Raw genomic sequence first — 21,140 nt, 5'->3', positions numbered from 1 at the left:
CAATATCATACTTCAAATAAGAAGTTGAATCACAAGTTTAAAGTCTTGAAACAGTGATTTCAGTTGATCTTGTTAAGGTGGATTTTTTACTTATTTTGCCTTGTGTAAATAACGGTTAAAAAACAATTCCACTGAAACAATACATAATCATATTTAGATTAAACATGAGAGTTACATTTCAACTAAGTTTAATAGTGCAAAATATTTATTAGTGTGTAAGTTAGTGCCCCTTTACATAACAATTAGGCTAAGTTGTAACTTACGCACAACTGATGCAACTTGGTTTAGAGGAGCACACAAGGAGAAGTTTAGCATAATGTTAAAGCTGCACTTTTCCACCCTATTTCAACTCATTCCCATTTGCATATTTTCAAATAAGCACTTTAAGATGCTCATCTGTAAAATATACCTTAAGTTATCCACAGAAAAAGGAAATGGGTTTCAAAATGGAAATCAAAATGGGTTTGGAACGGCACGTGGGCGAGTTAATTTATTTGTCATTATGAGTAAATCCTCCTTTAACAAATCTGCACAAAAAAACAAAACAAATAAACATATATAAGTACTAGTACTAGCTTTTGACAGAAATAGCCATGCATTGGCTTCTAGTTATGCTTTTTTTTTTTTTTTTGTCATTGTGTTTGTGTTGTGCTGATGTCTAGGCTGAGTGTGTTATTGGGGAGGTGGACCGGTCTCTGGAGATCTACTCTGCAGCTGCTCAGGAATGTGAGCTGTTCTGCTTATCTCCAACTCTTCTGAGGACGGCTTATGTTCTGCTATAAGCCATCGCTCCTAGCTCGCTCAGTAAACAAATACGCCCTTCCTCTGTATGGATTCACTTTATATATTTTGGATTGGCCCTCTAAGACCATCAAACAATTCAAATGGTCCCCACATTTACAGAGTGGAAAAAGAAAAATAGAGCGAGGCAGGCCCAGACCTGGTGAGACCGCCAGGAGGCATCGTAAACTACTAAAGATCATCCTTAAAATTGTTGTTTCTGGGTAACAATGTGCACAGCACGGTCGCTCGGTCTGCTGCCAGGAATCTCATTAAAACATATCATACAGGAAAAGTTGGGTACCCATCTTATTTTCAGCCGTGAGGAATTTAAGACGCATCCCAGCAACATCAATCTCCCTGAGGAATGTTGAATGCCGCCCAGCTCTTGGGAAGCGGCAGGGATATCTTTCTTGGGGCTCGACCTGAAATGTTCTTATGTGGGGCGGATGTGTGAAACCTGAAAAATGTCTTCATTTCTGCTCTTTGTGTACATGAGATAACAAGCTCACTAATGGAATGGTATAACGATGTTCTGTGTGGTTATATGTGCTGAAGCTCGCATGACAAGCCCCACTGTTCTCTGTGTAAATGACACAGCCCTCCCTCTCTTGCACAAATAGACATCATTACTCCTCCTGCAGATTCTTTCGCTGGCAAAATCCCAGCAAGCTTCCCTTCGTGGTTGAGGTGGCTTTTCACGGATGAAATATGGCTGGGCCTTGACTTAAGAAACTGATATTTAAGAAACATAGATCTTGTCCTTTGACAAAGCTCTCACATATGTGCTACAAAATGCATTGGAATCCATTCATCTGATCCCGACCATCACGGGGCAAAAAAAAAAAAAAAAGATCAATTAAATGTCTACTTCATGTCCTTAGGGTGAACAACAACAAGTAAACAGAATATAAGATGATCATTCAATGTCAAGAACATATCTTGGTTATATTTCTATGTAAGCCTGTAAAAGGTTAAAAAAAAAAGATAGGCTAATTGTGAAATAAAGTTTACAAAAAAGTAATGTGACATACTGTATAAAGTCACAATTATGAGAAATCAGAACCATAATGAGATTTATAATTAGATTTATAATTATGTATAATTAGATCTCACAATATAAACTTATATTGCAAGTGTGACTTTATTTTAAATATATAAATAAATATAAATTTGCAATTACGAGATTTTTGTTACAGAAACTGGCTTCTGTGTATTTCATTTCCAACTCAATATATATATATAATTCATTGTGTAGTGTACTGTAATGAAAATAATGTCACAATGCAAATAAGTCTTAAAGGGATAGTTCACCCAAAAATGAAATGTACCCCATGATATACTCACCTTCAAGCCATATGACATTCTTCTTTCAGACGAATACAATCGGAGGTATATTAAAAAATGTCCTGGCTAATAAAATGCCAGTGAATGAGAGCCCAAAATTTGAAGCCCAAAAAAGTGCATCCATCCATGATAAAAGCTCCCACATGGCTCCAGGGGGTTAATAAAGGCCTTCTGAAGCAAAGTTATGCATTTGTGTAAGAAAAATATACAATCAACTAAAATAACTAGCTTCCGATAGATGGCCATTCACTGCTATTATAAATCTTGGATTAGCCAGGACATTTTTTAATATAACTCCGATTGTATTCGTATGAAAGAAGAATGTCATATACACCTAGGATGGCTTGAGGGTGAGTAAATCATGGGCTAAATTTCATTTTTGGGTGAACTATCCTTTTAATGGCTCTATTTTCTTAATGCAAAATATATATAGATCCAAAATACAAACCACGATCTCTGGGAGAATCACCCAGTTGTGGATGCACAGCCTCAGCCAATACTAGTAACATTGTGATTACACAATTTTTGTTTTCGGTTTCAAACCAAATACCGTCATTTGAAATGAATTAAGCTTTCCTATAAATCTTACAAATATTCAGGAAGTTTTATGAAGATTATTCAACAGCGTCTCACTTTACTTGATATCCAAGCGACCCACCCTTTTTTGTGCGTATGTGAAGATTATGGTGAGTTTGCCAGGAAGGAATTTATGATGGCCCTGACTCAACAGCTGTGAAGCTGCATTGCTCATACAGATCTGCTGGTCTGGGCCGTGAGATCTAGTGTGGTTTCTTGGAGGGGCAGCGGCATCAGCCTTCAACAAAGCAGCAATACAGACTTCCTGTCCATGAACTCTCCACAGCCTTCAAGCAAAGCAACGTTTGTGTTCAATCACAGTATGACCAGAGCCGCCTTCCCGCTAATGGCGAGTCTTGGGATTTTGGCAGCCTTACTGACAATGGATACAATCCATTTTCTTTGTTTTTTGTATGTTAATGTGCAAGTCTCACACACATTAAAGCCAGTTTTCCTTCAAAATTTTCCTCATATAAATGCTAGTAGAAGGAAATTACATCTCAGCACAAATCCCTTCACTCAACCATTAAATTCAAATCACAAAAATTTATCAAGATCCATTCAGTCAATACAATCCCTCACATCCGATGGTCATACGGAATTCTGACATTAATTTAGGGTTGCATACTGACAAAAAGTCTTATGCTTGTTTCTCATAGTCAATGCCAATACTTTTTCCCTAAAGAGATCCTCTAATAGGCTACAACCGAGGGATGAAGGACCGCCCTCGCACCACCACAATCCTCCCAAGAGCTGAAGGAACGGAGTAGAGACTGGTGAGATCCGGGCCAAGATTCTCACAAAGAGATGCATGAACTCCACAAGTATGTCAAATCTGATGATCATGTTCTCCGGCATGATTTGAGATGATCCAAAGAACATCTGATCAAAGTCCCAAATTTACTTAAATTACTGAAATATTCCTTAATTTACTATCATAACATTTCTTTGGTATTAAATGTTCAAAATCCAGAATCTACATGGTGTAATTCAGATTCAGTCTCTGAATTTTGAAGTATACTACACTATACTACTGTGTACTGTTTGGAGATGGTTTGTGGGATCTAGAGAGAGAGTTTCGGGTCTCAAATTTTGTCCTCTACTCAATGTTTCATAGGACTGGTAGAAAAGAAACTTTCTGTAAAGGCAAAAAAGAGAAGCATTCCCACAGGCGCACTTTTGTTTGGGGCAGAAACTAAAACTTGTAGGACAGGGTTAATGCTTGGTCTCTGGTCAAAAGGGAACAGGAGTTGCTCAGTCGGACAGGCTGAGCCCTGTAATGTCCTCCCACTCACAGGATTCTGAATGAACTCACAAACAAACAGGCCTTCACAGTACATAGAGAACAAAAGAGACTGAGGGAGGCAGGGGCACCAAACCTTTGGCCCAGTCGGCCAGTTCAACGTAACCCTTATAGGGTCAAAAGACTCATGTCACGGACCGAATTGGAAAAACAGCTGGGTCAAACTCCACAGTCGTCACACATGTTTCATTAAGGCAAACATATGCAAATAATGGCTTTAAAAGGACAGAAGCGCACTTAAAAAGCTTACCCAGCTAGATGTTGAATGTTAAGAGATTCTTAGTTCTTCTCACTAAATTATCACTTTGATGGGACTGGGTTTCAAATTCTCAGTCAAGGTCTATATTATCTTTCATTAAAGTGCTGTGTTGTTAGTTCTCGGCCCTTCTTTTTATTCTGTTCTCACAATGGGAAAAAGACAACAGACATCACTTGAGATCTGTTCACTTTATTCAATGAAATAAATGGGAAAAAAACAGCACTCTTCTTCATCTGCTTACATAAAACTTTAATATAATATATCATTTTCTTTTCTTCTAATCCATATTAGCATACTATAGTATAAATCATAATTCTTGGCGTCAACAGTTCAAAATTATATGTTATGTTTTTTGTTTTTGTTTTTGTTTTTAGTTAATATTTAAATAATTGCAGCATTTTGTATAAATATTATCAACTACTATCATTAAAACTGATTATAGACTATATCAGCATTATAGATATCAACATTGAACTTTGTAAATAGAAAATCCATTCGACCACTAATTAAACCAAAGCATTACTCTAAAAAGTTTTCACATTTTTCTAGTCACAATTAAATTTAGACAAAATCACTGTGACTTTAATTGGGAAGTATATCAAATTTGAATACATAATAAATTGTCCAACTTGAGTAATATATTAAATATCTTAAACTTTTATCCTAAGTAAATAGTCTTTTTTTGATGAACACGTCCTTAATCAGGACCATCTGTGTTTCATCACAGTAGCAAAGGCTGATGATGTAAACCCACTTGTAAAGAAGAAAGAAAAAGACAAGGGGTTTTGGGGGCATGAGCTCATCACATCAGAGCCAAAGACAGACTGGTGGTTTAGCAGATTACAGCCTCTGTTCTCAGCCTTTGAAATGAGTATGATCGTAGCCACTTCATCAAAATAATCAATGAGATGCTTCAGACACTCCTAATTTCAGAGAAAAAGCAGATTTTATGAAAAACGTGAGCAGTGAGAAGTCAAACCATCTCATGCATGAAGGGAAATTTGTGCCATTTCCTCATAGGTTTCCTCACTGTCTATCCTGTCCTCCATCCTGCACCACTGACCTAGATCTTCAGGACTCTCAACAAAGTTTAAAAATTCATAAAGATCCAGAGGTGCTGTGACAGAGACGTGTATGTGACTCGCATCGCTCCAGTGCGCAATCAGAGCGATTAAAGTTTGAGAGACTCCTGTGCACAGCTTCTGAACTCATTAAAGTCCTGTGGCAACGTACACGCAGAGATGAGATGCACATAAATAAGTCAAGCTTCCTCTGCTTTTCTGCACTCAGCAGGTTTAATTAAGGTCTCCCAGTGTCTAGCTTTAATAGCTAGGCCAACGATTTACATCTAAATGACACTGAAATATTACTTTATTTCCCGTAACCTCTAGACTATCAAATGGTAGAGCTTGTGGTTTGGATTCCCAGGGAACACACATACAAGTAAAATGTATTGAATATTCAGGAAGTATATTATTTAACATAACATATTTATTTATTTTTATATGAATATACAACACCACTGTTTGAAAGTTTGGGGTTGGTAAGATTTTTTTATGTTTTGAAAAGAAATCTCTTATGATTTATTTGATTGATTATATTAAATGAATATTAACAATAATATGAAATATTACTACAACTGAAAATAACTGTTTTATTTTAATACATTTAAAATGAAATTAATTCTTGTGATGGAGAATCTGGATTTTCAGCATCATTACTCACATGATCCTTTAGAAATCATTCTAAAATGCTGGTTTACTGCTCAAGAAATATTTATTTTTATTATCAATGTTGAAAACATTTGTGCCGCTTATTATTTTTGTGGATACCATGATGCATCAGGATACTTTGATGAATAGAAAGTAAAAAAAAAAAAAAAAAAAAAAAAACAGCATTTATTTGAAATAGAAATCATTTAATTTATAAATGGGTGTACTGTCACAATTTAGCTAAATAATATCACTATATTTTAAAGGTTAGTCAGATTGAAGCTCCACTGTAGCAGGCTATCCATTAGCAATCACCACTGTGCCCTTGAGCAATGCACTTAACCCAGGTGAATACAGGTAAATAATACATCAGTTGTTTTATGGGAACACTCGTCGGCAACTACCCAAAGAACCGTGTTGGCGCTTGCTGTGAAGTGTAAGAGTATCCAGATGGCACAGGTTGTCAGGAAATGTATTATGATTACACTCACCAGCTGAAACTCACTCCGTCGGCCGTAGGCTTCCTGGATGCCACTGTCATTCCAGAGCGCCTGCAGGGCCGGGACGTATAGCTGAAAGGTACAGGGTTCGACGGGCATGCCTGCTTTGTTCTCAAAGGACATCACAAACATGCCATGCTTCTCGTTCTCTGAGTTCTGCCAGGAAACGCCAAGTTTGTCTCGGGCATCCACCAGTACCCGCATCCCCTTTAAAAAAATTTAAAAAAAGACAAAGAGAAGGAGAGAGAGATGAATGCCATGTTTTTATGTCAAGGGTGCATAACAACAGCAGGGTGTGTCCTCTGGAGCTGGAAGCAGGAAGCTGGATGTAGCAATTCTTCTGGAGACAAAATAAAGATATGAGCAATGTCTTCAAGTTACCTACAGCACATTTGAAAAATCCTGCCTCTGTAAATCTCCCAAGCACAGTTTCAAACTAGTTACCAATGTTTTAAGTAAAAAGGCTTTGGAAAAATACAATCATTAGCCCATACCACTGCAATTCAGTATTCAGCAACATGACATGCCTGCCCTGATGATCAGCAGTGTGAACTACACCAATGTGAGTTTAGCCAATCATATTAGAGGCATTTTACTGATATTGGCCTGAACACACAAATCGCATGCGACAATCATACAGAATTTTTGTGCCGAACACTTATGTTGGTGTGGACAGGATTTTATTGTAAACAAAAGTGTCAGAGAGAGAGAGAAGAACATTTAGTAAAACTACTACTGTTGGTGCAAGAAACGGTTTTGCCTAGCATTATATTTTGTACCTCAGGATAATAATTAAATTAAACAAATCTAAAAGATGTCAAATAAAATAAAGTCAATAATATGGTCCCTTTAAATACGCACCACTGTTAGTTAAAACAGTGACAAATCTGAAGGGTGTTTGAACTGCATTTGGGCGAAGATTGCTGCTGTTCAATCATGACATGTATTTCCAAAAGACAAGATTTGTGCCTATGCCTGAAACACTCCACTCTGAAGCCAAAAATGAAAACATCTCCAGAAAGCCCTGTTAAGGACAGCAAATGCACTGAAACTAAACTTCCGCGATGAGCCTCTTCACTTCCAAGCATAACACTGAATACACAAAACCCTGAACTGAGACTCTTTGGCAGTAACCAGGAGGGTTGGGCTCTGTGGACGAGCAGAAATATCATGAGACGCTTTGTAAATGTAACATAAGGCCATTGACTTTTCACAATAATAACTGCAGTTCTATCAACCGAGGCAAAATCCTGCTTTGCAGCACATTTCACCCTCCTTTTGTTTCACTGGAATAACATCCTGATGTTCAGGGTCCCAGAAGGGGGTCCTAGGCCTCTCTTTCTGCTCTACAGGGCCACGTATGAATCATCGACACTAGCACTCAAAAGTGCCCTGGGCAAATGTATGCTACAGTAATTAGAGCGCCCGGCCAGATTTTGCCTCCAAAGAAGATAAAGGGTCCCTCAGGCACAGGTGCTTTATGGGATTTGACCCTGTGACCCGGACAAGTCCGTTTAATGCCATTCCAGCACGACAGGTCATTGGGTTAGGTGTAAACGCAACAGAGACTCTTAGTCTGTCCGCATGTACAAGTGATCTGCATATCAGCACGAGACGCATGCATTGCAAAACCAATAAAACAGCAGGACAGCGACAGGAAATGAATGTGGTACAGTCCTGTTAGTCTGGCTGACTCCATCAAATCCATCAGATTCCCCCACCTCCCAAATCCCAAGATTTCCCAAGCCATCAAACAGTTCACAAATGTAAACAGTTGTTCATGCTTAAGGCCTCCCTGCTGGTTAGGCTTAATGCTCTTAATAGTGTGCTTTGGTTCAGGGTTGTCAGGGTACTTTCCTAGGGGCCAAACTCACTCACACTTCTGCCTTTATTTGTCTCAAAGAGGCAGTCCCCAAAACCCTTCCAACCATCTCTGACCTTTCACCCACTTCTGGCCAACACTATCTGGGAAGCGTAGACGTATCTTCCTGCCCTCATTGGCTTGATCCGTTGACACAGTCAGGGCAAGAGGAGAAAGAGAGCGGTGAGGCGGCTTTATCACAGTGGAGAGGTCAGCTGCAGGGCTTCCAATCTCTTCCTGAGCTGTGGCAAAGTCCCAAAAATATCTCTGAAAACCACCAAAACCTCACCTCGCCGTGAGTATGTCTCCTAGTGTTTCTTGAATGCCTCCTGAAAACAAGCCCTTAGTGTTTGTTTTGAATGGCATCTTCCAAAGCGACTTGTTTTTTCAACAGTCTTCAACAAAAAGCCACAGACTTTTCCATGTCTAAAACAGACAACTCATTATTTTCTCCTTGTTGTTTGTTAAAAAAGAAGGGGATTTCCTGAATCTTCAGTCAACAAAGAGTAAAAATGAAATTCAGGGATATTGGTTTCTGTCGAGAGACACAGCTGACAGCGAATCCCAACCATCGGCCCTCATCTGACACGCATTAGACGGGCCCTGCGTGTCAGGCGTAGTAATTACTCCAGTGGTGGTCATGGCAGCGCTGTGATTTTGCAGCGTAAGCAGATGTGGGGAGCAATGCAGGCAGCCGCTCATGGGTTCCCCACCGGTGAGCAACCACAGCTAAATCAGCAACAACTCTTTAGCCATAAACAAGCCGCCTGTGAAAGAGCCTCCCAAGACTCTAGTCACAGAGGAACTCTCAGATTTATCACACAGGAAGATGGGCTTGATATATGCTTGCTCCCTGTGTCACCCTTCAGCTACTTCCTGTATCCTCCCCCACAAACTTCTTGCAAACAGGACGCATTAATTCAAACCTTTCGGTGTGGCACAACTTATTGATAATTTGCTCCTCCGTACGCGCTCTCCTTGGGATGATGGGGCAAAAAACACATTCTGGGCAGTTACTGAATACCACAACTATTTTCTCAAGGATGTAGTAAACAGAGGAAATGCTTCAATGCCAGTGGTTTCCCATTGCACAAGAGACCTTAGTAATAGGGAAATTGACTCTTGGAGGATCAAATGATAAGTGAGGGGTACGAGGGGCCAAACAGAGGTGAGATCTTATCGTGTCCCGACATGTCATGTCAGTCTCAGGTCAGACTTTAAATCACTCTCACAAAGAGTTAACAGTAATGAACAGATAGCTCGCTACTGATCTAGGAAGTAATAAATTCCCAGACATAAATTACACAACCTACTCAAAGTGCGTTAACAACAACAAGGCAGGAAAGGAAAGACTGACTGTGGTGTATCAAATCATTTATATGGACATTAAAGACTGTACTCACAACACATTTAGCTTTTGTAATGCATATTTGTAAATCAAATGACATTCAGTGGGAAATATTGTGGGATGGGATTTGATTTGATTTTCCCATCTAGTTTTGGATCGGATCATAACTAAATCAGTAACATGAACAATGAAAAATACTTCGGCAGCATTTATTAATCTTTTTTTTTTTTTAGATCAAAAGTATCTGTTAACATTACTTAATGCACTGTCAACTAACATGAAAACATAACATTAACAAAGGTTAATAATATGCCCTGGGACGATGATAAAGTATTTATTTTAAATTTGATTTTAACTTACAAGGTTGTCTTTAAAAAAAATCATTGATTGTAAAAACAATTTACATTCTTTCCAGATCACCTCTACAGACAAATGGTGCCGTAATACTCAAAAGGCATTGATAGAAGGATCTGGAAGGAGTTGAGAGGACTATGTCCTGGACTTTTGCCACTGTAAAGTGGCTGAAATGAAGATAATGTTATCTATAAAACAACCAATAATTTGATCAGCGCATAAGCTGAGATTCGCTCACGCAACTGTTAACCTCTCTAATTGTGTGTTCATGTTTTTTTCCACCACTGAGGAAAAGTCTGGACTGGGGTTCCTCCACATTGGTATCAGTGAAACAAACATAACCGACACTGTCATCATCGTAAAGCCTACAGAGGGATGGGCTGAACAACAGGGTGATGACAAATGGTCAGCGGGGAGATGATGGCACGACTGAATCGCCATTGTTTGCGGTATTCGCTGTCTGCACTGAGGAGAGGCATTTCCTCTGGCTCTGTGGACTGTGCGATACCAAGAGCCCATAGAGACCAACCATTGTGGAGTTATTCCAATCTGACCTTGACTTCATCGCTAACAAACAAGGTCTCCAGTCCAGCTCGGCATCCAATTCACACATCTTTTGGGCTGTGAAATAACGTATTATCACATGCTTTACTTTTACTGGCCACTTGTTCTACAAAAAAGGTTTTGCCCCAGTAATGGGCAACTGTTTTAGACCTAAACTAAATGAAATTCCCAAACAATTTTATAAAATTATTCACACCAATTCAAATGTAGAATTTTTATACTTTCTAAAAAAAGAAAGCTGCATGAATTGTTCACAAAACCTCTGAATTAATCAAAAAAACCTTCTCATATTTCTGACTCACCATTAAAAACTCAATAAAATCAAACGTTTTAGGCTTTTAGTCAAACTGTGTCATCTCTATGCTAGTGTAACCCAAAAAAAAAATACTTTTAGCAGTCATGTCATCAAAACACACATTGTGTGGGAAAAGGCTAAAATTGCACCACAAGGGCATATTAGGGTTTTTGTTGCTGTGACCTTGATTCAGCCAAAAAAATATTCTGACTTGAATAAAAGCAGTTTTATATTCTCATAAAATTATTAAAATTTTATGAGAGTAGAAAAGTCCACAGTACAACCATAAGGTTAACGACACAGAGTAATGATATTGTTGGAATCACTAATGGAATGATTTTTTCCAGCTGATGAAAGATAAAAACCTTGACTGCCACCTGACTTTAGAGAGTTAGTGCATTTAGAGTGCCATAGCTGTGACAGGTTTATATTATTGTTACTGTCCGTTGGTGTGAATGCTAATGTAGTTATCATTACCGTTCTTGGTGTTAAAGAGTCTTTAGTGTAAATAGGCCTCCGTTTTTCTTCCTAGACCCTGATAATCTAAGCTTTTCATAAAGCTTTTTGACATCTACAGTTAATGAAACCAAGTGTGGTGACTGGTGACAAGAATCCATGGTAAACCATTTAGAAACACAAGACTTTAGGCACATTCTTCATGCCCATTTGCTCTTTTCACTCGACTGAAAGGGCAGTGAGTGGACCATGTAATCAGTGCCAACACATACACTTAGGCCGTTTAGTGCAACTAGTCATAAAACTCACTTCAAGTTCTCATATACAAAGAGATGCTCCAAAACACAGACCTCAACATTTACCTCTGAAGCTAATTAAAAAGATCAGAACTACTAGTTACTTTGTGGTGAAGGGGTCTTATTAACAATAAACTGTTGACATCATCCGCACAAAGAGAGCTCAGTTCTGCAGCTTTGCTCCAGGTCCTCTGTGGGGTTAGAAGAGGATCTGATCGCAATCAGTCCCAGTCGAACAAAGTCAATCTTTTAGCTCTGTCTCAGTCGTGTCATTGTACGAAATATTCTCCTGGAGTCTAAACAGAAGTTTACACAAGAACATTTCACTGGCTTTGGGAAGGATGCATGATGTGATGCCTGACAGTTTGGCTAAGTTTTTGGTGGACAAGAAGAATCATGGAGATGGAACATGTGGACCTCTGCACTGACGTTCTGAGAAACATATCCTTTTCCATATAAAGCAAAACTCTTCCACTGAGCCAAACCTCTGATCTGGCAGCACTGCTTTTGGCCAAACTGTGGGTAAGATAACAAGACCAAGGATAGGAATATTTATCATTTCAGTTTCCCACTTAATAGATGATCACCATAGTTTCCCAGAATACAGACATATTTGTGTTCAGTAGAGCTGGTTTGAAAAACTAAAATGTAATGACTCTAAAAATGTCATGTGGTGTAGCCATCACTTAAAACATAACTTTTCTTTAAACCTTGAATACATGTAAGTGTACAAATCTTAATGTTTACTTTCAAAATATGCCATTTATTTGTGTTTTTCATTTGTGTGGACCATGTTTGCTTTACTTGTGACAAAAATGCATGTGGCGGCAGGAAACGAGCAGGTTTGGGCAAGTAAACTTGGCTTTGGTAACCTTAGAATAACTTAAAGGTAGGGTAGGTAGGATTTTTATAAAATACTTTTTTTCAAATTTGTTTAAACTGTCATTATATACCGATACATAATTAAAATGTAAGTACTCTGAAAAAGAGAGTATAAAAATCGAGTGACTGTAGACCTTTTAATCTGCAATAAACACAGCTCATTATTTCCATTCGGGACGAAACAATTGATTGGTTTGGCGACTGTCACTCACTCTCGCAACCAAGGCTACCACCACTGTTGCTAGATCTGCCCATATGCGCGCGCACCCGTTTGATTTGAGGGGAGTGCAAGAGAGGTGCGGAACCTACGAAGAGTTTAATTATGGCAGAGAAAGAGCATTCAAAATTCAAAGCACCTGCATATGCAGTCAGCGAAGGCAAACAAGGCAAAAACTACTTCCTCGGACCCTGATTGCCCGCACTCTTGAACGACCTCCTCTGCTTCGCCCTCGACCCCGGACCTGTCCTTCAACCGACGATGCGATACTTGTCACCGGAGTGTAACGTTAGTCCTCATCAGAGTCAACAATGTTTTCATCATGGAAACTCTTACATGCAAAACACCGTATATGAATCTTACACGAAATTCACCTTCATCACAGTTTAACTGATGGTAATGGAAAAACGTGTATCAATGCAACCTGTTTTTAGCTGTGCCTTATAAATATGCTAGCTTGATAGTGAGTACTAAAAGCCATCTTATTTGTTTATATTTATAGTGATAAAGTTAGGTATTTTATTACATGTGATTCTGACATGATGTCACTGCATGCACTGCGCTCCTTCCTCTCCACTCGTCTCAAGTAAATAAATGCGTCTTCCTGAACCTGAGCGTTTGGCGTCGCGCGTTCATGTGTTTTGGGGGCGTGGCTTTGGAAGGAGCCCAGAAGGGAGGGGGTGGAGTGAATGGAAATAATTAGCTGTGTTTACAACAGTCGTGAGAGGTCTACAGACACTCGATTTTTATACTCTCTTTTTCAGAGTACTTATATTTTAATTATGTATTGGTATATAAAGACAGTTTAAACAAATTTGAAATGTTTTTTTTTTTTAGAAAAATCCTACCTACCCTGCCTTTAATCTGACTCAACATCATTTTTAAAATGTTTTGATCATGCAATACAACAGTGATGATTAATGTAGTTGCATTTAATAAAATATTTTACAAACTTTTTCAAGGTAAAAGGTGTTTTCTTTTTACAATATCATGAATTATTAATTCAGAATTTATCATTGCGTTTTGGGGAGTTGCACCACATGACATTTTACAACCTGAACTAACCCGGCCTCGTCAAAAAAGCTTAAACGGTCTGATATTTTGACTTACTAACCTCAACATACAGTCATGAAGGTCTGCAGGGGTCCTCCTCACTATGATATCATTTCCTGTTTTGCATTACTGCATGTTTCTGCATGTTGTATAAACAGCATTTTTTATGTATTATTAATAAATTATTAGATAAGGCAAGAATGAGTATCATGACATTATATAATTTCAGCTCATCTAACTTAAAATCAAAGCAACAAAAAAGACGACAATGACAAGACAATGCACAATACACTGACTTTTTTTAACAAAGGACATGCTCTGTTATAAATAAACACCACAGAAAAATTCTGACTCCACCAACTGCTTGTTAAGCACATAGACGTATTGAACAACATGAGAGAGTGTTAGATCTTCTCTATCGCTATCGTAACATGGAGAGCATGTCTTGTGCTATCAGCAGCTCATCTTAAAGTCTTTACTATGATCACATCAGATGTATCACATCAGTAAACTTCCTAAACCTAATGTGAAACTAAGTAAGAGATTAAGAGAGGAAGACACAAGAGCAGAAAGTACACAGAAGATAAATAACAGAAGTCTTCTTTATCAAGACATATTGAGACATCCAAAGACACGTGAGCTCAGAAAGCACATGAGCCGATCACAATGATAAGTCAGACACAGTCTCTCCGTTCATAGCGGAGTGAGGGATGAACCTAGACAAAACAAAGTGACTCAATGTACTGCTTAATTTTAAGGACAGCTAAACTTAGTCTTCTGGTAATTCTGGAGAACATTTGCCAGCCTGCAAATGTTAAGTTGCTGATTTGTGATTACTGGTTTGTAAAAAAAAATATATAAAAAAGTTGTTTCTACCAGAAAGGCCAAACACTGTTCCTCATGATCCTCGCCAACTCCAACAAGCCCCAGGCCCATGCCTTCTCACACACACATTCTGGGACGCATTTTCACTCTTTTCCCGTTAACTCTGAGCTGTGAGTCAAGCCACTGTTATTGAACACAGGCATCTTAAACAGACGTGCTTATAGGGAGATTACCCAAGAACGATCCCCATGGATTTTGCTTTGCGATAGAGCAGATGCCTAAAACAACCATCACATGATTAACAGCAAAATGAATTAGTCAGATACATAATAAAAAAAAATGTCACATGGCCATGGGTGTCCAAACACCTTAGTCTAATTAAACTGATCTGGACATCTAGATTTAGTCTGATCTGATATGGGCCTATATGAAGAAAGAATTGGTTTGACATGTGACTGCATGTTTGACAGCATAAGAAGGATCATGTACATGTGATGGGAGTGCATGTGAGCACTTGCTGGTGACTGAAGCACAGAGACTGAGTGAGGAAGTATTAATTATGCTGACTGCAAAATTGCATTTATTTGTGTTTCTCATTTGTGAGGAGCATGTTTAGCTTACTTATTGTGACAAAAGAGCCTGTCTCACCAGAAAACAGGCAAGATTGGAAAAGAAACTTGTCCTTAGTGACCTTAGAATAACTAAATAATCTGGCACATCATTTTAAGACCCTTTGAATTTTGATGCTATAAAACAGTATTATTTTATTAAGATTATTGATGCAGTAGTTGCATTTAATTAACTCTATCTATTACTAACTAAATTATTCGGACTATTGATCTAGTCATGTCCACTGTAACTTCAAGTTTAAGTAAATTATAAATATTGATTAAATAATTTACAAAACTAAATGTTTTTTTTTCATGTAGCCATTAGCACTGTCAAATCGATCAATCGGGATTAATCACATCTAACAAGTATAATTTTATATATATATATATATATATATATATATATATATATATATATATATATATATGTGTGTGTGTGTGTGTGTGTGTGTGTGTGTGTGTGTAGACTATGTATACATATAATCGCAATTAATCGATTTGACAGCACTAACATTATAAACTAAAAAGTAATTTATATTTATATCAGTAACATTTAAAACAACCTATCTATCTATCAATCACTAACTTGAACAATTAATTAATCTTTTCTCCATCCTAGTAGTCAAGTCCGCTTTTAAAGTTAATTCAAGGTGTTTGTATGAATGAACAATGTTATTGATCATCCCATTTAGTGTATGACATAAAAAATGTAAAAGGCAGCAAATCCACAAAATTATTGACAAACAAAACAGACAATTATGACGTCAGAAACAACAAAAACTCAAGCAAACTGTCATGTATGAGACCGTTACCTTGATGACATTCTCAAAGATCGTGTCCCTGAAGTCGAGTAGCGCTTTCTGGTCAAACTCTTTTCCGTGGATGATCCTCATTTGTTTGAGGAATGTGGATTTGCCGCTTTCTCCGGCGCCTAGCAGCAGGATCTTCACCAGACGCCGCACCGAGCGCCTCTCGCGCGCGAGCATGGCATCTATCTCGCGACTGCGCCGCCTCGCCTCGCGCTCCGGGTTCACATCGCGCTCGCGGGCTCGTTCTTTCCCGGTACTCCTGTCGTCGTGAGCGGCCTCAGCGGGCAGCAGACACCGGCTCAGGGTGCGTACCACGCCAGCCATCCTTTACAACTTCGACACGGTTAGTGACCACCTGATGTATTCATTAAAGTGCCCGAGAACTTCACTTTATGTTTTGTACAAAATCTACATGGAATAGACTCAGCTGGCGCCGGCAAATATCTATCTGCGAATATTCAGCGGTTAAAACAAGCAATAAACGGAAAAAGCTGAAACACAATCAGCATTTTCCTCCATTATAAAGACATGTGTGAAGGAAAAACCGTTGACACTGAAGAAGTTCTTCCCCAGCAAAGCGACCACTGCTGTCCGTTGAAACTATGAAAAAAGGCTGCTGCCTATTAAACAAATCCGTTGGTCGTGGTAATGAACAAGCATCAAGCGGTAAATGTTGTCAGGAAATGTTATTTAGCTGAAACACGTATTCCTTTATAATCTGGTAGCGACGTAAGTCCCAAAGTTCATACTGGTGGAGGAGCGCGAGCGACTTTCTGATGTTCCCTCTCAGTTCTGGGAAGTTTCTTTGCCGGACCGATCTGATGCCCCTCCTGCTGTGTAGCGCGTGGTCGGTAGGGGGCGCCAGCGAAATGGCCGTTTGAATAGACCTGAGGGGGATTCCAGTGCCAGAAATGCCATACAGTGGCCCCCCAAGTCTGTCCTGGACTACTGTCTGTGTGGCAGTGCTTACTAAAACTTGAAACTTAGCAAACAGCGTATAAAAAATGATACACTCTGATGATACACTTTGCATGATACACTCTGTACAAAGCAACTGGATCAGTGACTAATAAGGATGTCTGAGATGTAAATGGAGCAATCTTCATTTTGGTGTCATAATTTTTTTCCCTACATGTTAGGTCTACAGTGTCCAGCGGTGTAACATTTAAGGGCAAACGTCATTAAAAAAAAATAACCTAATGAGTTGGTTCAAAAAAATAACCTAATGAGAACAGTTGGTTCTTTTAAAAGTCCCCCTGTGGTGAAAATTAATGGATACTGAAGCTATAAAGGCATGAAGATTTTTTCTTTTTTCTTTTTTTCACAGGATTTTATTTATTATTATTTTATTTTTTTTGTAAATATGTCATTTTGGTGATCAAAGAGGAGTTTTAAGGGATACAATTATTGACTACAGGGGGACTTTAATGAATGATTCAAAAGGACAAGATCTGATTTGAAATAGTCTTATACATTGCCCTGTATATTTACAGCATTAGCAGCGAGGGTTTCTTAATATGTAAGCAAAATGGACACTAAATATACCGTAACAAATCTAAATCAAAGCGAATCGTAAAGCGAATCAAGAGCTTGTGAATCGAATCAGGAGACCCAGCCCTTGTCACATGACAACAAAGTGGCTTTTTGATTGACAAACGTTGTTCAAATATTAATATTTTAAACGAAATCGATTCACTGCTTATCATAGAAAAATATTATGCAGAGCTACTTTTTCTCAGCCTTTTAATGATATAGTCTACAAGACAAGGAAAAAAGTCATGTAATTTAAGTTGAAATAACTTAAACATCCAAGTTGATTGTACTTAAAAGTTTAAGGCAGCAACTTTTTTTACAGTGTATTTTTCTTACATATAGTTTTAAATGATGTCCAATCTCATTAGTCATATTCGTAGTAATATTCTGCATTAATATTTGAGCGGGTCACCTCAAGCGAGCTGCAAGGTATGACCAACTGAATACCACTTTATCTCACACTTATTTAATCATGCCTGACAAATATTTTATATATATTTGCATGGGTTGTTATAGGGACAAAAAAGGCTCATAAAAAAATAACTCTTCATTCAGCAGAGGGCAGTGTTAACCTGCGCATACATTCATACATTTCCTTTTAGTCATGTTTTGCTAGTGCATGTACATCATTGTTGTTGTTGTTTTGTAAAATGAGCTCTGTCTGTTAGATTCATACGTGTCGAGCCAAAAGAAAAGAAAAGAAATGTCCCCTTTATTTATATAGCGCTTTACAATAGGCCTACATTTTTTTTCAAAGCAGCTTTACAGTGATAACAGGAAAATAATGCATTTCGGCTGAAGTCAGTTGATTCAGTTGTGACTCACCAACAGTTTATATTCAGTGATTAATGCCATAATAATTGTTGTCTGATTTTAGTACATTAGAACATTAACATTTAAAAAGCTCCAATGCATCTTACATGGTGAATTAAATAAAACTCTTGCTGTATCCCATGAATGAACTATATGAGTACCCAAAGTTATAGCACTTGGTGCTGCATTGCCGCCTTTGCTTGGAAGCATATAGTGTGAAACATGGACGGCGGTGATGGCTCGCCTCAACACTCTCCAAGAATGCTATCATGTGCAATTTACTCCAAAGAGAAGAATGGATACTCGTATTTCTGTTGCTTTCTGATTTGGTGATGAAAATGTGCAATCATGGCCGTGTTGCTTTCTGAAAGCCTCTTCAGCTGCATTTCGTGTGCATGTTGATTTCATTTTCCCTCCAAAAACTCAGTCCAATTAACCTCCTGCTTGAAAATCAACTTGAAAGCTTTTCCATTAAATGTTTTCCTTGCGCACATCAACTCGACAAATAGGTTTAAGAACTCTGCATGGGGACCATAGTAATCAGAGAGTGTGTTTTTTTCCAGTGCTGTGAATGGCACTGAATAATCTGCTTGGAGGAGGAACGAAAAAATTGTCACTATTTATATGCTAATTTTCGGAAGCCCTGATTTTCATATGTAGGTGGTCAGTGGGACTAAATTAGCCCGCTCTACTTTACTGCACCTGTGGTTTTAATAAGAAAAATGTGTTTGTGATACTGTGCTGCATGGGCAAACATTGAAATATTAACTGTTATTTTATATTGTTGACATTATGTGTAATCGCATAATGACAGTGTCTTATTGGACAAAATAGAACAAAGCCATACTAATGATGACTGATTTCCATTCAAGATGTTTTAATAAATGAGCTCATGTTTTTTTAACCTGCGGATGAAGCTAACTTTTCTTTTCTTTTCAACAATATTATTGATCTGACTGACAATGACGTAATTTTTTGCAGAATTGCTTTATAGATGAAATGAACTAATTTAATAACTGTTATGAACTTTACAATTGAAACATAGCCTTAAATGTAGATTTCATTTCTCTTTTTTTCTTTTTCTTTTTTTGGTGTAGTGGTCAAAGTTATTGTCTTATGGTAAGTCTTTTGCATATTCTGGCGAATGAGCATGTGTTGTCAATGTCAGCAAAAACAAAACATTCATTTGTGTATGCATTTTACATAAGAAATCAGAACAGCATAGACTCTTTACAAATATAGTCTTTAAAAGCCTTTTAAAAAATCTTGTTAATAAGCAGTCGTTTTAAAGGGACAAGTCACGCAAAAAAATGAAATATTTGTCTTTTTTTACTCCCCTTTATGTTGTTCCAAACCTGTACATCAAAAGGAGAATTTTTGAGGGATGTTTACGAAGCTCTTTTATCAATATGCAAAAGTCTTATTTTTATGGTGATTTTTTTGTTTTGGCCCCATTCACTATGAACTATTGTTATAGGCCAAGAGCTTAAAAAAAAAAAAATGATTACAGAATGTTCATTTTTGGGTGAACTAATCCTTTAACCTTGTTTTCTAACGGTTATTTAAGACTATTCCTAAAGAACATGTAGAACAAAGCCTCCTTGAGCAGATAACATAATGTTTTCAGGCACAAATGCTTGGAAAACACATTTAGCAAAGGAATCAGAAAGTAAAACAGTCAGAAAACAGATTCAAAGCTTGTTTTGTCCAGTCTAATTGAGTGAGATAAGAATTCACTAAACCCAGCAGGCATCTGGTATCAGAGGACTATAGAGGGAAAAGTCTAATTAAATAAACAGCAAATAATTAAATTTATGCTACTCTTTGATTCCAGCATACTGACTCTCATACATGGAAAAGTGTATGTGTCATTAATAGAGGTTCGTACTTGATGGCCATGATGTTTTTAGCCTGAGGAAGGTTTGCTGGACCTTGGCCATGTTTATCAGGGGGAGGGAGAAAGGAATAATAACGAAAGAAAGAAAAAAATTGTATTTTTCACAAGCAGATACCAAATAAATAACATCAACTTTAAAGTGATAATATTAACATAAAAGAGCAGCATATGTGAACATTGAAGTCCGCATGAAACGGAAGTTGCGATAGTCTTTTCTTCCCTATTGTAAAATCTTTTCTTCCCTAGCCTGTTCCCTATTGTGACGTATTGTGAGTGAAACGGCTTCTTGAACAAGAAAAAGTTGGTTTTGTCCATGGAAATTGATTGGATGGTTGTGTTTAGATATTGGTCGATCTCATGTGAGTGACAGATTGTCCCGCCCTCGTGTCAGCAAACACGTCATCAGAGAAGAGATGCAAGAGGGAGGAAAAGTTATTTTGATCAAAGATTATGAGGGCAATTAGTGCAATATTCCATGAAGAAACAAGAATTGTTCATTTCGATTTCATGGTGATTCTAAACACCTTCCAAGGGGGCAGCTGATGAGCAAAAGCTTTCCTCTCCTAATCAAAGCAATGATCTTGTAAATGTGTTTTTGGTAACAAATTTCTCCACACATTCACACATAAAAACATATTTAACAATGCGGAAAACATATTTTATCTGTGCTTTGGTGAGCAGCTAGAAGAGGAGCTAAACGCCTTGCGCTTCTCAGAAGAAAGGATGAGTGAGATCTGATCGCTTACACGGTTGTGGGTGAAATAGGGTGATACAGATGGCCTGAGACACCAAGGTTCTGATGTCTGTGACAGACACACTCCTTCATGGAGTCTATTATGACATTTCAGC

At 38.0% G+C, this 21,140-nt stretch overlaps 1 protein-coding gene across 1 annotated transcript in view; it reads right to left on the bottom strand.

Moving 5' to 3' along the window:
• Positions 1 to 16,844, bottom strand: part of gna12a (guanine nucleotide binding protein (G protein) alpha 12a) — a 34,138-nt gene extending 17,294 nt beyond the window's left edge. The window contains exons 1-2 of the mRNA XM_084124962.1: positions 16,052 to 16,844; positions 6,469 to 6,684 (exon numbers count right to left, since the gene is read on the bottom strand). Of these exons, the coding sequence (XP_083981088.1) occupies positions 6,469 to 6,684; positions 16,052 to 16,372 (537 nt within the window). The 5' untranslated portion in view covers positions 16,373 to 16,844. The remainder of the gene's footprint in view (positions 1 to 6,468; positions 6,685 to 16,051) is intronic.
• Between the last annotated feature and the right edge of the window lie 4,296 nt (positions 16,845 to 21,140).

The sequence above is a fragment of the Abramis brama genome (genome assembly GCF_963993115.1).
Source record: "Abramis brama genome assembly, chromosome: 1".
In the NCBI taxonomy this organism is placed as follows: domain Eukaryota; kingdom Metazoa; phylum Chordata; class Actinopteri; order Cypriniformes; family Leuciscidae; genus Abramis; species Abramis brama.
This window is presented reverse-complemented; position numbering and strand designations above follow the sequence as displayed.